This window comes from Haemaphysalis longicornis, unplaced genomic scaffold (genome assembly GCF_048455015.1).
Source record: "Haemaphysalis longicornis isolate Haplotype H1 unplaced genomic scaffold, Haemaphysalis longicornis Haplotype H1 scaffold_7, whole genome shotgun sequence".
In the NCBI taxonomy this organism is placed as follows: domain Eukaryota; kingdom Metazoa; phylum Arthropoda; class Arachnida; order Ixodida; family Ixodidae; genus Haemaphysalis; species Haemaphysalis longicornis.
The window spans coordinates 136,480,498-136,494,465 of record NW_027526422.1 but is presented as its reverse complement, the minus strand read 5'-3'; the positions used below and the strand labels follow the sequence as shown (position 1 = coordinate 136,494,465).

The 13,968-nt window shown below is 48.0% G+C and overlaps 1 protein-coding gene across 1 annotated transcript in view; it reads right to left on the bottom strand.

The window, feature by feature from the left end:
* The window catches only part of LOC144146560 (uncharacterized), a 62,822-nt gene extending 58,854 nt beyond the window's left edge, over positions 1 to 3,968 (bottom strand). Inside the window, exons 1-2 of the mRNA XM_077678504.1 lie at positions 3,879 to 3,968; positions 2,147 to 2,984 (exon numbers count right to left, since the gene is read on the bottom strand). Of these exons, the coding sequence (XP_077534630.1) occupies positions 2,147 to 2,984; positions 3,879 to 3,881 (841 nt within the window). The 5' untranslated portion in view covers positions 3,882 to 3,968. The remainder of the gene's footprint in view (positions 1 to 2,146; positions 2,985 to 3,878) is intronic.
* Positions 3,969 to 13,968: the final 10,000 nt, after the last annotated feature.

The following is a 13,968-nucleotide window of genomic DNA, read 5'->3' as shown; positions in this document are numbered from 1 at the left end:
AGCCCTACGAACTGACGTTTGACGGTGAGAGAAGAAAGCACAAAATGAGGACTTTTTAAATACCAAATCACACCTTAGTGTGGATCTACCATTGTGCTAGAATGGCGTGTAAAACGCTATCAGAAATGGTTGCCCTTGTGTTTCCGCTAATTTGTGCAAGATACAGGCTCATACATCCGTCGACTCGATCCACTTATAACGAGAAGGTGTACGTTCAGACAGCTATTCAAAATGTTCTGACTGGCGCTGCAACAAGGCCACAAGTAGTTTTACCACACCAATTGGCAATAAAGTGGCTATTTGATGACATGTACATTTTTATGAACATCTTGACATCAATATTGGGATGACACAGACAGTGGTCACGCAGGCTTATAATGAGAGCGCCACGAACTGTACATAAAGTGCCATGCGCTGAAAATACGCATGTGTAGCTATGTGGCTACCTATAAACAATTACGTGAACCTCAATTGGTGGATTTCTATGATTGCATGAAACGTTTATCCTCTTAACTTGTGCATTTGAGGCTCCCCTTCCGTGCACGCCTTGTTCCGAATTCGGAAGGTCCAACAAAGCGTTTCTCACCCTTCCCTTGTACCGTGCCAACTGTGCTTATCCTTCTAATCGTAGCAGTACTCACTCGTGCTCGCTTTAGCAGCAGCATCGGCTAACTGTCGTTCATTTTCATGCCCACTTGTGCACGCCTTTGAATCAATCATTTCCCTTTTGCCACCTACGAAGGTTACAAATGTGGTTTTAAACGTGTGTAATGTGGTCGAGTGAGTTGCCACACCCGCCAAGGCGGCGAAAGGTGCCTGTCTGCACTACAAATTGTCTCAATTGCAACATGGCTGGCGTTCCCAGGGCTCTTAAAGCGGTGAGTCCTGTTTGTCATTTTCTGTTCCTCGATCGCTCTGTGTCTGGTTGCACAGCGACGCGATAATGAACATAGTGCTGTAAAAAATTGTGTCGACTTGCCTTCTTGGTTCTTAGTGCTACAGTAATTGCGCCAAGCGGCGATAACCTAAGTGCACTATAGACGCTAGATCCACTAAGATGTCTCCCGGTTTTTCTACGTAGAAATGCCAGACAAACCGTCATGGCGGGGGGGGGGGGGGGGGGGAATGGTATACAGTAGCGAAAGAGAGTAGTTGTAGCTATTCGATGTGGAGGAATAAATTTGTTCTTTCTTAGTGAGTATGGAAAGTGTAGTTTTGTTCTCCGTTACCTGTTTCATACATAAAAAAGAGTTATTTTCCTTATAGCTACTGGCCCAAATTTGCCAAAGTAAGTTGGTAAAGAAGGTGGTATTCTTTAACTAATTTCTTAATTTTGATGGAAAGACGGGTTGAAGAAAAATGCCGAGTTGAAAGTGACTGAGCTGCCAACAACAGCGGCCAGATTGATAATGATGAAGACCATAGCGAAATCGTATACTTTATTATCGCATCTCTTTCGGAACGCAGTAATCACCCCTAGGGAGAAAATGCATCCGTCTTGATTTGTTGAATATGTTGGTCCTAGGCGATTATGGTGGTGATTCTTGGAAGAGGTGTTTCTGAAAAAACGAAAGTAAATATAATGATTACTCCTTGTATTTTAGCAATGTTGAATCATATACCCGTTTTTTTACTCGCCTCAAACAGTGCATCTCCCTAAAAATGCGAGTAGCGCGAACTGTTTTTAAGGACTTCTAAATTGATTAGAACGGCAGCTTGTTTAAGGAAACGAGTAAAAAAACAATCAATATCAGCACAGTAATGAGGTCTCGGACTAACTAAACTGACCTCAAAATATGGCATTTGCCCTTTTTTTTGCTACGCGAACATGAAGGGTTCCGGTAATGTAACATCGGACGCCACTGCTGCTGCCTTGTATCACTCGAGAAGGAGACTCAGAGCTGTTTTCTTCTGATAGCTTCTTATCAGTGCAAGTTCACACTCAATGAAACAAAAGGTTTTTTGCGATATCACACTGCTTTCCAGAAATACCAGACTATAAAAAGTAGATGTCCTAAAAAATCTTCAATGGAATCAGAAAAATTTAAAAACTACCAATCCCGACGGGCCGCTGTAATACCCCCGGTACTGTTTCCATTGACGCGCTTGTTCTACCAGCAAATACGAGAATGCACAAATTACTTACACTTCTTCTTGCGGAGGAGGGTGGTGTAGTCGAAGGGAGAGCCAAGGCCGTAGCCGTAGTTCAGGCCGTAAGAGCCGAGGCCGTGGCCGAAACCGTAGTGGCCAACACCGTAGCCGAGGGAGCCAACACCATATCCGTAGACTGGAGCAGCGTGGGCGACGCCGTAGGAGGCGACGACTGGGGCAGCGTGGGCGACGCCGTACGAGGCGACGACTGGGGCAGCGTGGGCGACGGTGGCCACAGCTGGGGCGTGGTGGACGGTGGTGGTGGCGACAGCGGGGGCGGCGTGGACGGCAGTGGCGTAGGTGGCGACTGGGGCAGCGACAGCGGTGGCGACTGGGGCGGCGTGGTAGGTGGCGACGCGGGTCACGGCTGGAGCAGCGGCGTAGGTGGCGACGGGGGCAGCAGCCACGACTGGGGCGGCACGCACAACGCTGGTCACGGCGGGAGCAGCGTGGTAGGTGGCGACACGGCTGACAACTGGGGCAGCGGCGTAGGTAGCGACTGGGGCAGCGGCGTAGGTGGCAACTGGAGCAGCAGCGTAGGTGGCCACGGCTGGGGCGTGGTGGACAGCGGTCACAGCTGGAGCAGCGTGATAGGTGGACACGGTCTTGGTGACAGCAGGGGCGGCGACGGCGACGCTAGCGGCTGGGGCGTAGCTGTATCCGAGGCCGAGACCAGAGTATCCGACACCGTGGGCCAGGCCGTAGTTGGACAGGCCGTATCCGGCGTAGCCGAGGCCACCATAGCCAAGGCCGTAGCCAAGGCCGTAACCACCGAAGCCGGTGTAGCCAGCGAAAGCGCTGGTGGCCAGAGCCAGGACAATGCAGGCGCGGATCTGCGCAAAAATGTTGAATAGTATAAATAAATTTTATTTTAAACGAACATATGTGGAAGATTTGGGTGCGAACCTCATGCACATTTTGTGCTTAAGCCTTGTTTCGGACATGTCACGTCACCTACAAAAACGAGATGTTCGATTTCCGACTCCTTCCTTGTTAGTAAATCTGGGCTAGAATTTTTAGGCTTTTCTGTATCCCGATATTTAAGAAACAAAATTGTATACGGTTAATCCTGGATTCTTACTGAATAGTGTGATCTGGCGTTCCTCTGTATGCGTTTGATATCGTGCGGATATCGTAATGAGATACATTTTTCCAGGTGCGGCCATGTCTTGAGTAGTACTCCATGGCTATGCATACAGTCGGTATTGCTACCTTGAATTTAGAAAAATAAAATGAAATTTCCAAAATGAGCTAGTAAAGTAAACAGCTGCTTTACATATTCAGCAGATTTTTATAAATCCCTGGCGAACCGCACCCCTTATATATAATAAAATTGGTCCTTATTACGGGCTTCATCGAAGTATTTTGATGGTCCTGTGTTTTAACTTTGCGCATCTACGGAGCGTCAATCCTTCGCTTTCATTAACTGAATGTCCTTTCTACCATCACGTCTAGCAAGCAGGTATGCGCACGCGATCTTTTGCGTTACTGTAACATATTTTTTACATGCGTCTTACGTATTTTTTATATCTTATAAGGCGTCTTAGTGTAGAAAAAGAGTGTCTATGCGATTTAGGGCTGCTATAATTTCAAAGTATTCAAGTTGGCCTATATTATTTTCACTCTGTCTTCCAGACTTCATACTAAAAGACTTAAGGCAGCATAGGACATCTGTGGCGATCTTTGCAGAAATAGACCGGTAAAAGGGCGTCAAGACATGTTCTTACCATGGTGTCTTTCAGCTGCTGTCGGTCCAACTGCTGATTTCGCTACGGGTTTGTCTCCTTTATATACGAAATGTCTCCGCCGTCCCCAATACCCTCTTATTCGAGATATTGGAGAAAGTGCAGGGAGAGGGAAACAAGTGAGCGTGTCTTGAGTGTAAGTACTGCGCAGGGCGAGTCCCACCCTGTACTTGAACTGCATGAGAAATAAGGGGCAATGCAACGCAAAGATCGTTGGGTTCAGGTGGCTGTGAGAAAGGAGGACTTCGTCGACTGACCTTCAGAGCCATAAATGTGGTCTTGCAACATCTTTTGTCCGCTAATGACTCCCAATCGCCTGTGTGAGGAGCTATTTTAATGAAGCCCTTAAAACCTAGTAGATAAAGAAACGGGTGAGATTGGACTTGGCAGGCATGAATGCTTTAGTGTGGCACGTACGAAACCGGCTTGAGGCCGCTTGCGGTCACGCAAATTCAAGCAAACTCCGTTTTTTTGTGGCGAAACTCTCTTATTCGTTTTAATCGAAACAGATATCTAGAAATCAACGTATCATAGTAAACGGCGCGCTGCAGAGTTATACCTATTAGGAACAAGTTGTATTTGGAGACTGACGAAGTGAATGAGATGGAGACGTGTTCCCAAGGGAAGCTGAGCTTTTTTCACAGTGAGAGGGATTTGCAGAGCGCGCGTACTTGCAGACAATGGGTGATTAGAAAATGCACATGTAGGCCTTTTTGGAGTTACCGAGTGATTCAAAAGATGGGCAACGACAATTTCGCTGATATCAGATCCTATCTGTGCATGTAATATTGTTGATTTGTGAGGGAAAACTTATTGCATGAAACTTCATTTGCAAAGAACATGCAAAGTGCGGGAATGAATTATTCAGCGAAAAGCGTTTGGTGTATACGCGTGAAATATAATGAACGTGCAGAAATAGCTATATCAAGATTATAAGTATAAATTGTTACACCCAGCACCTCTATATCACCAGCTGAAATGCTAAGCCCGGTTTGTTTTACTTTTCCACGTGCAGTAATGGGATAGGAATATTGGATAAATGTTTTGTTTTATTAGAGGTTTACCGCGCGGTTGAAAAAAGGGTGTCTCTTGCATACGAATAATGCGGGACTTTCGGTTTAGGAAAGGGAAAACATGCATATAACCACCTGTTTTCAGCTTGTCTGTTCGAATCCAAGGTGTTTAAGTGCTACTTTCAGCAGGGATAAATAAACGGAAATAATAGTTTTTTCAGCTTAAAGATTTGCATATGCTGGTCGCAAGCATCTTAGTTAAAGGAGTATCTTTGAAACTTGTACTTCACATTTTTTGTGGAGCGGATGGGAACATTTTTATTCTTTCATTACATCATTGATTTCCAATTGTACCAATGAATACACATTCTGTTGTCAGAGTAAACATTCAAAATATTCAATATAAACATTTTCAATGTCCCCGCAGAACATTCTTTTTCGTAGGGACAACTTTTAGCTGACGCAACACCATACCAATCACCACAAAATACCCTAAATGAGTTATGTGTGACCACAGTAGTTTGTCATGGAACATGATTATTGCTACAGCCTTGTTTTCAAACTATGCTGCTTGTTATGTGACGAAAGCTAAAATAAAACAGCCGAGATTTGTCAACATAAGTTGCGTTCTTCTAACTTCGCGTTGACAAAAGAAGATTTCGGTTTATTATCTGCCCCTGTGGGAGGCCGCACAATTGCGAGTTATCAGTGCTTGTGTCCGGAATTTACCAAGTCGGTACAAAAGAGGTTGCTGCGATAACGCGCTCTTTGCGGAGCGTGCAGTCTGTTGCGAAAAGAAGGAAGACCACTTGCCAAGGTAGAGATCATCATCATGAGGAGAAAAGAAGAGGATTAAAGCGGTGTTCTCAGCAGAGCCATTGCGCGGGTCTAGTTCCTGAATATTTTTGGTGCCGAAACCCGGGACAAGAGACCTCGAGAGGTGAGCCACACTGAGCGGATTTTGCTTCTCTTCGGCCACCCTCTCACCTCTCGGGAGCCAGAATGAAGCCGCAGTTGTAAGAGGCTGATTCGAGGAACATCGGAGCAGCATAAGAAGAAGATGGAACAAGCGGAGCCTTAGGAGATATCTGCACGATGCAAGACATGATGATCATATGCGGGGCCGATACTGACGCGGAGACGATGCCGACTAGTGCCCTCTGAGCCCGGTCGCCAGCTCTTACGGAATTTGCGACGCTGGACCGGACTATGGAGGCCCTACTTGAAAGGCGGCGCATCGTCCGTCAAGGTATCACGACCATCATCGGAAAGATTGAAGACCTCCTCCCAATCGAAAGACCATCAATAAGTGAGGTGAAGGAACTTCTTCTTAATTTGGTTGAATATCGTCACAAACTGAAAGTGATTTACCGAGACGTTCAAGACACCGTGGACATCGAGGAATTAGAGGCCGAGGTTGAAGATGCGCTAAAGTTTACGAATTAGTTTGTATGGCAAAGGCAAGGGCTGAGTTTAAAATGTTCGACGCACAGAGAGCCCGACAAAGCCTAATTGCGTCTTACAGAGGTCGAATATACGCAGAGCTGCAGGAACACCGACATCACATAAGAGAATACTGGAAGAGTACCGATACTTCATACGCGAACCAACGTAATGCAGCAGTGGATGACATCTAAACACCGTATAGCGCAGTAGGCAAGACACAGGACGAAGGGGACACGGACGAGCGCTAACTTACAACTGAATTTTATTAACACCACGAAAACATATAAATAGGAAAGATTATCACGCTCATGTGATCACGAAAGGTTGCGAAGCCACCTCGTCATGCAGGCATAGTCAGCAGCGCCCATCCAAGAAAGCCAGCTCCTTCGAGGTCAAAGATATGGACGTCGTGCTTACGCAGTCACCAATCTTCTGCATTTCCGCTGCTTCAATAATCTCCCGCGTGCGCTGATCAGAGTCTCGAAATAGCACAGTGCATGCATCGAACAAGGGTTCACAATCGCCGCATTCGTGGCAATGAATTGCCAGATTGCCCTCCTTTCCTTTCTGCACTTTGTTGTGGTGCTCCCGCAGGCGCGTGTTGAGGCATCGACCCGTTTGACCAATGTACGCTCTTTTACAGGAGAGGGGTAACTTGTAGACAACACCTTCCGCGCAATGCACGTACTGGTTTTTGTGGTTGACGGAGCACTTAGTCTTTCCCTTCCTCACGGGGCACGTTCTGCTGCAGAGACTGGACAGCTTGTCAGGGGCGGACATGACAACTTTCACGCCGGCCTTACCACCAATCCTTTTCAGGTTGTGTGATAAGCCGTGCATGTACGGGATGACCGCTACCTGTTGGTCCTTTTCAGCCACCTGATCACCGTCCTGTCTCAGATCAGTCTGCGCTCGTTTTTCTTTCCTACGGATGGAGTCAGCCACTGCCACGATCAGATTCTCAGGGTAACCTGCTGAGGTGAGGCGACATACTTGCGCGTGAAAACTGCTGTCCGAGAGGTGATGGCATGATTTCTTAAGCGCATTTGTCAGACATGTACTGGCAATGCCTCTCTTTACGAGCTTCGTATGCGCAGACGCAAACGGTAATATGGGTTTTTTGCTTCGGGGTTCGTAACGCCAGCACACATGGGATGGTGAGAATTTCAGGCATAAATCCAAAAACTTCAGGAGGTCCTGTTGAGGCATCTCGTGAGTAACCTCAAGTGGCCTGAGGCATTCTTTAAAAATCCCCAGAGTGCTTGCCACGTCCTGATGAAAGGCTCCCACGTTACTCTTCAGTACCACCAAAAAATCGTCGACATAGCGAAACACTTTTATCACACATGTGCCTTTCAACTTGTCTGCAACAATCCTGTCCAAATGGGCCATGACGAGGTTACTTAGTGCCGGAGCAACGCAGGATCCAATACACACCCCTTTCTTCTGTTGCAGACAAGTTGAAAGGCACATGTGTGATAAAAGTGTTTCGCTATGTCGACCATTTTTTGGTGGTACTGAAGAGTAACGTGGGAGCCTTTCATCAGGACGTGGCAAGCACTCTGGGGATTTTTAAAGAATGCCTCAGGCCACTTGAGGTTACTCACGAGATGCCTCAACAGGACCTCCTGAAGTTTTTGGATTTATGCCTGAAATTCTCACCATCCCATGTGTGCTGGCGTTACGAACCCCGAAGCAAAAAACCCATATTACCGTTTGCGTCTGCGCATACGAAGCTCGTAAAGAGAGGCATTGCCAGTACATGTCTGACAAATGCGCCTAAGAAATCATGCCATCACCTCTCGGACAGCAGTTTTCACGCGCAAGTATGTCGCCTCACCTCAGCAGGTTACCCTGAGAATCTGATCGTGGCAGTGGCTGACTCCATCCGTAGGAAAGAAAAACGAGCGCAGACTGATCTGAGACAGGACGGTGATCAGGTGGCTGAAAAGGACCAACAGGTAGCGGTCATCCCGTACATGCACGGCTTATCACACAACATGAAAAGGATTGGTGGTAAGGCCGGCGTGAAAGTTGTCATGTCCGCCCCTGACAAGCTGTCCAGTCTCTGCAGCAGAACGTGCCCCGTGAGGAAGGGAAAGACTAAGTGCTCCGTCAACCACAAAAACCAGTACGTGCATTGCGCGGAAGGTGTTGTCTACAAGTTACCCCTCTCCTGTAAAAGAGCGTACATTGGTCAAACGGGTCGATGCCTCAACACGCGCCTGCGGGAGCACCACAACAAAGTGCAGAAAGGAAAGGAGGGCAATCTGGCAATTCATTTCCACGAATGCGGCGATTGTGAACCCTTGTTCGATGCATGCACTGTGCTATTTCGAGATTCTGATCAGCGCACGCGGGAGATTATTGAAGCAGCGGAAATGCAGAAGATTGGTGACTGCGTAAGCACGACGTCCATATCTTTGACCTCGAAGGAGCTGGCTTTCTTGGATGGGCGCTGCTGACTATGCCTGCATGACGAGGTGGCTTCGCAACCTTTCGTGATCACATGAGCGTGATAATCTTTCCTATTTATATGTTTTCGTGGTGTTAATAAAATTCAGTTGTAAGTTAGCGCTCGTCCGTGTCCCCTTCGTCCTGTGTCTTGCCTACTGCGCTATACGGTGTTTAGATGGAGTACCAACTAGCTCGTACCCATACGTTGTTAGATGACAACAGCCAACTTACGACAAAATCGAATATGAATTCGTGCGGTGTAACGCTGCTGGAAACCGGCCATTTCGTGTCTAATCGAGAAGAGACTGAATCCAACGACGTTACCCTTAGCAGTAAGGTATCAGATCAAGGGGCACTGATTTCTTCCATGGTTGGACAAGCGCAAGCGAATGACATCAGCAACAAATCGACCATAGACAACCTGCCATCACATGCAACACCCAAGGAGCCCCTTATAGTCTTCGAGCACCTCAAGTGACCACGGAAGAAATGTGCAGGAGTAGAGAACCCAAGGTGATTTCGGACAATTCGCCGGTAGAAGACGGAAGGAAATGTTTGTTAAGGCGCGACCTAGTTTGTCTTTCACACTTAACATGTATGGTAAAAGGGAGGAAACAGTGCAACCAAAGCAAGGTGAAAACTGCTAAGAGGAAACGTCCGAAGGCACAGAAGCTGGGAACTGGGTTGGATAGTACTTTCCCACCATTCCCAAAAAGTCGGCGCTGCAAACTAAAGTTTTCGGAAGGGAAGGATATCCGTGTGCACCGGCAGTGTTCAGCGAAAGAGCGTACAGTGCGCCTCATGTCAAGGCACAGAGCTGAATTAGCCCCCAGGAATTCAACACCCATAATCTCCTGGAAAGCGAAGCCTTCTTCGAATATGTCCCACATGTACCCGGCTGCCACTAGGAAGAATGATATGAGGCGGAAACAGCAAGTAATACCTGCTGCCAAGATGGACAAAAAAAGTTCAGCTAGTCTCCACATAAGACTTCCTCTAGTTGCCGCAGGTGCTCGGTTCGTGGGTCCACCAACGGCAAGACATCGGTACCACCGTTGGAGATGGAAGGCGCGAGGTGCCGGACTCTTTTGGCTTACACGGACTGGAAAGGAACTTTCCATGGACTAAACAATTTTTGGCTGCGGACTCTGCTCATTCCTTGTCGCGCGGGGGGAGGATGTGGTAAAAGAAGTAGCAATGTCCCTCTCGTGCCCCACAATCATCATCATCAGTTCACAGGATTAAAAGAATCATCAGGAGGGGTCTTCGGTGGCTCGTCCCTTTGTTTACAGGGACGGATTAAAGAGGTGTTCTCAGCAGAGCCATGGCGTGGGTCTAGTTCTTCAATACAGTCTGCGAACAGAAGTTAACAGGTTGAAGTGAGCCCTTATATCGGCAGAAATTACGCGGGAAAAAAGGAAAAGAAGAAAAAGAGGCAGTGAAGATGTAGAGAGGTAATAAGTTGCAGGCAGAAGCAAGGAAGGGATGGGCGAACTCTGGGTTGGACGCAACGCCAGAGTGACCACGGACCCTACCGCTTCTTCCTTTTAGCCCGCAAGACTGCCGACTACTTGGCAGCGTCCGCAACGCCCCTTCTTTACTGACCGGCGAGCGCAGGATCCGAAGCGCCGCGTGATTGCTCGGCCACGACAGCGCAACGGCAAAGTTACCACCTCAGTGCATCTACTCCAGGGCACTGAAGTCATCGACCAATCCCCCAACCCTACATGAGCCAGAACGTTTTTAGGATGAGGCCTTTTATAAGGGATCGCCTGCCAAAAATACTTTGTTATTTCATTTACTTGTTATTTACTTGTTCTTTTATTATTGCTCTAGGACAACAGTTACCAGAAAAACGAGATCATCGGTGCGGGTCGTGAGATCCTTATGCGAAGGGGGCAATCCCCCCTTACGGTTATGGGCCGTAGTTGTGTGGGGCTGTACCTACCCTAGCCAGCCGTCGAAGAGGACGATACACCGGCGGACTAGCGCATGCCCACTTCCTCAACACGGGGGCAGCTGGCAGTGCTGCACCTGGCCACTGACCTCCTCGAGATTAGGCCCCATAGCCACGCCCCGGGCGGGTCATCCTCACGGACTCTAGGACTGCCCTGCTGCGGCTCCACGGAGCTGATCAGCCCACCAACAGCAGCGGCTACCCGTAGCGCTTCCTTGTAACCAAGATGCACACTTTGGCCTTCCGAGGCTGCGACCTGCGGCTCCACTGGCTGCCGGGCCACAGTGGCATCCAGGGAAACTAGGACGCCGACAAACGCGCCAGGAAGGCCTACCAGGAGGGCACCCTAGTTTCCCAAGACGTCACCGCCTTCGACGAGACCGGCACCGCCCTGGCCCGCATGCTGCAGACGATGCACCCCGACCCTCAGGCCATGAGTGGCCTGGCGCCCCGACCGTTGCCGGCTCGCATCAGCAGGGGTACGCGCTGCTAGCTTCTACACATGCGGTTCGGTGGCTGCAATGTGGCGGAGCATATGCACCGACACGGGCGCAAGGACTTCTTTTCATGTGTGGACTTCCCGGAAACTGAGACGCTGGAACACCTACTATGCTTTCTCGCACCTGCCCCCCACCCCCCACCTCGCCCAACGTGGGGCCGAGAGCAGAGCTCCACCGAGCGCTCCAGCGTCGAGGACTTCCCAGCGCCGGCATGGAGGACCTTCTGTTCGCGAAGGGGCCTGCGGCAACCCAACCGGAAGTCGTCGCTTATCTGATTCATTTCCTGGTCACGACCGGCCTTGCGCAGCGGCTGTAGCCCGGAGTGCAGTGATTGACTGATGTGCCCGGACTGACAGCTTTCTAGGAGAGACAGCTCTATTTATACCGTTATTTCTCTCTCTCGCTCTCTTCTTTATCCTATCACTCCCCCTCTACTTCCCTTCCCCTGCACTGGGTTGTATGTAGGTGAGCATCCTGCCGATCTCAAAATATCCCCAGTACATTTCCTTTCATTTTCCTGTCGCAAACCACAACCACCACCGCACTATTCAAACGACCTAGGCGACCGTGCCTGGAACTGCCTTGTAAATCATTTGCCAATAGATAATTCTCAAGTACATAACTTGTAAATGGTTCGTTTCCCTGCCCAACATTACCATATATCGTTGTTGTCTTTCTTGTGCGTTGCCAACAAACCTCGTTCTTGTCCGCCGGGTCACTTATCCTCCTGGTCAAAAGAACAACCTCTTCAGGCATACAAATATCGCACACACCAATGAAATTCTACATCTTATCCCAACTGTGTGAGTATGGGCACGTCGATTTGCTTGAATATACATGTATTTAGCGGCGGGAAAAACGGAGAGGAACGTTTTATGCGTAAACACAAAGTTACGTGTACTTATCTTTGAAGAGGCAGCTAGTTTGAAGAGGCAACGTAATCCGTCGTTTAGCCTCATGTTTGATAGATGGGAATAGTTGCATGGCGTAATCGCTTCTGAATTATAAGAAAATGTCCCGATTCGTATGTCTCCTGAATGGCAGCGAGATTTTCACAGAATTTTCGCAGCGAACTCCTGGGAATTAGCATGAAACGGTCGCCGTTTCTGCAATAATTTTGACACCAGCGCTGCTCGTCACAAACCCGATGTACACGGCCCACAAAGTATGGCCGGTACATGGCACTCAAAATGCCAAAGCAGGATATGCAAAAAATGGCCTACTACACATAGGTCTAACTTGTCAATGAATACTTGGAATAACTCCAAATTTCTTAAAGCAGCATGTATAAACAACGGGAACAATGATTTGAGAAGATCATTCGGTAAATTTCGCGCTAGATGTGGTGTAAACCTTGGTTTTCCGACTAGACGCGAATACAAAACTCCGATAACCCTCGATTTCTTTTTATTGCCATGCTTTGACAGCCAGACGGCCCCCTCGACCAGTCGAGCTTTACAGTTGAATGCTAGTGTTTTCGCGTTCACAACGTGATCCAAAGCGCGCTTTTGATGTTCTGTACTTCTTCGCGTATGATTATAGCACGCAGTTGGCTGCACATTCTTCTTTTTCATCATCAGCAGCAGCAGCCCGCTCAGGTCCAATGCAGGACCAAGGCCTTCCCCATTGACCTGAAACCGCTCCCGTCCTGCGCTGCTCAACGCCACAGTTTACCCCGGAAGTTTTGTATTTCATCCTTTCATCGTGTTATTGGTATTCCACTACTTCTGGACCAATCTCATGGCATCCACTGAGTTACCCTAATTGTCCACCAGGTGCCGGTTTGTCTTACTACATGGCCAGCAGAAGTCCATTTCTTTTTCTTAATTTTAACCATGATATCATCTACTCGCGTTTGTTCTCTGGTCCAGGTAGCTCGTTTCTCGTCCGTGAGTGTTATTCGTAATATTATTCGTTCCGTAATTTTCAGATGTTTTTGGGGAAGGAAAACATATAGTAGGAGGCATATATTTTCTTGGGTACTTCAGATAACAACAGCCATAACAAAGACTGATGCTAAACGCTTCCCTGAAGATTGTGCAGTCAGAAATGATCGGGAAAATCTATTTTCAAGCTCTGCGTACAAAAGAGTAGATTTCAACCTTCCCCGATAAGTTCTTTTAAATTATCCGAAATAGGAAAACTGAAAATGTGTTTAATTACATCGCTGCCAATTGCAGATAAATCAAAAATAGGACAGGGAACCTCTCGGGTGGCATGGGGAAACGACCGCTGGGTGGCCTTCAGAGAATTTATTTCTGAAATAAGGGGGAGAACAAAACATCTTTATGATTTAAAAGATGACACATGCTCAAATTACCTACTTTGTCTGGTCATGCACTGCTGCAGGCAAGACGAGAATACAATTTGTCTACTTTGGGCGAAGTCAAAAGAAAATTTTCCTTCACCTGTGGTGTTCCACTCAGCGCCTCACGTTAGCTGCAAATTTACCAGTAAAACCACGAACTCTCTACACTGTCGTGGCTGTTTTGGCTTCTGCCTTTCGACAAAAGCCTGACATTTTGAATGATCAGAATTGGTTCGTGTTGTCGAGCATGAACGGAATCGAAGGCTGCAATAACAAGAATGAGGAGACGTGACTTATTTCCCAGTAGGTGCAGTAGGTGCAGGCCACATTGAAGTGTTTAGTGCAAGATTCAGTCTTCCCAATCTGCGGTCAGTGGCAGTAACGCAGCGCC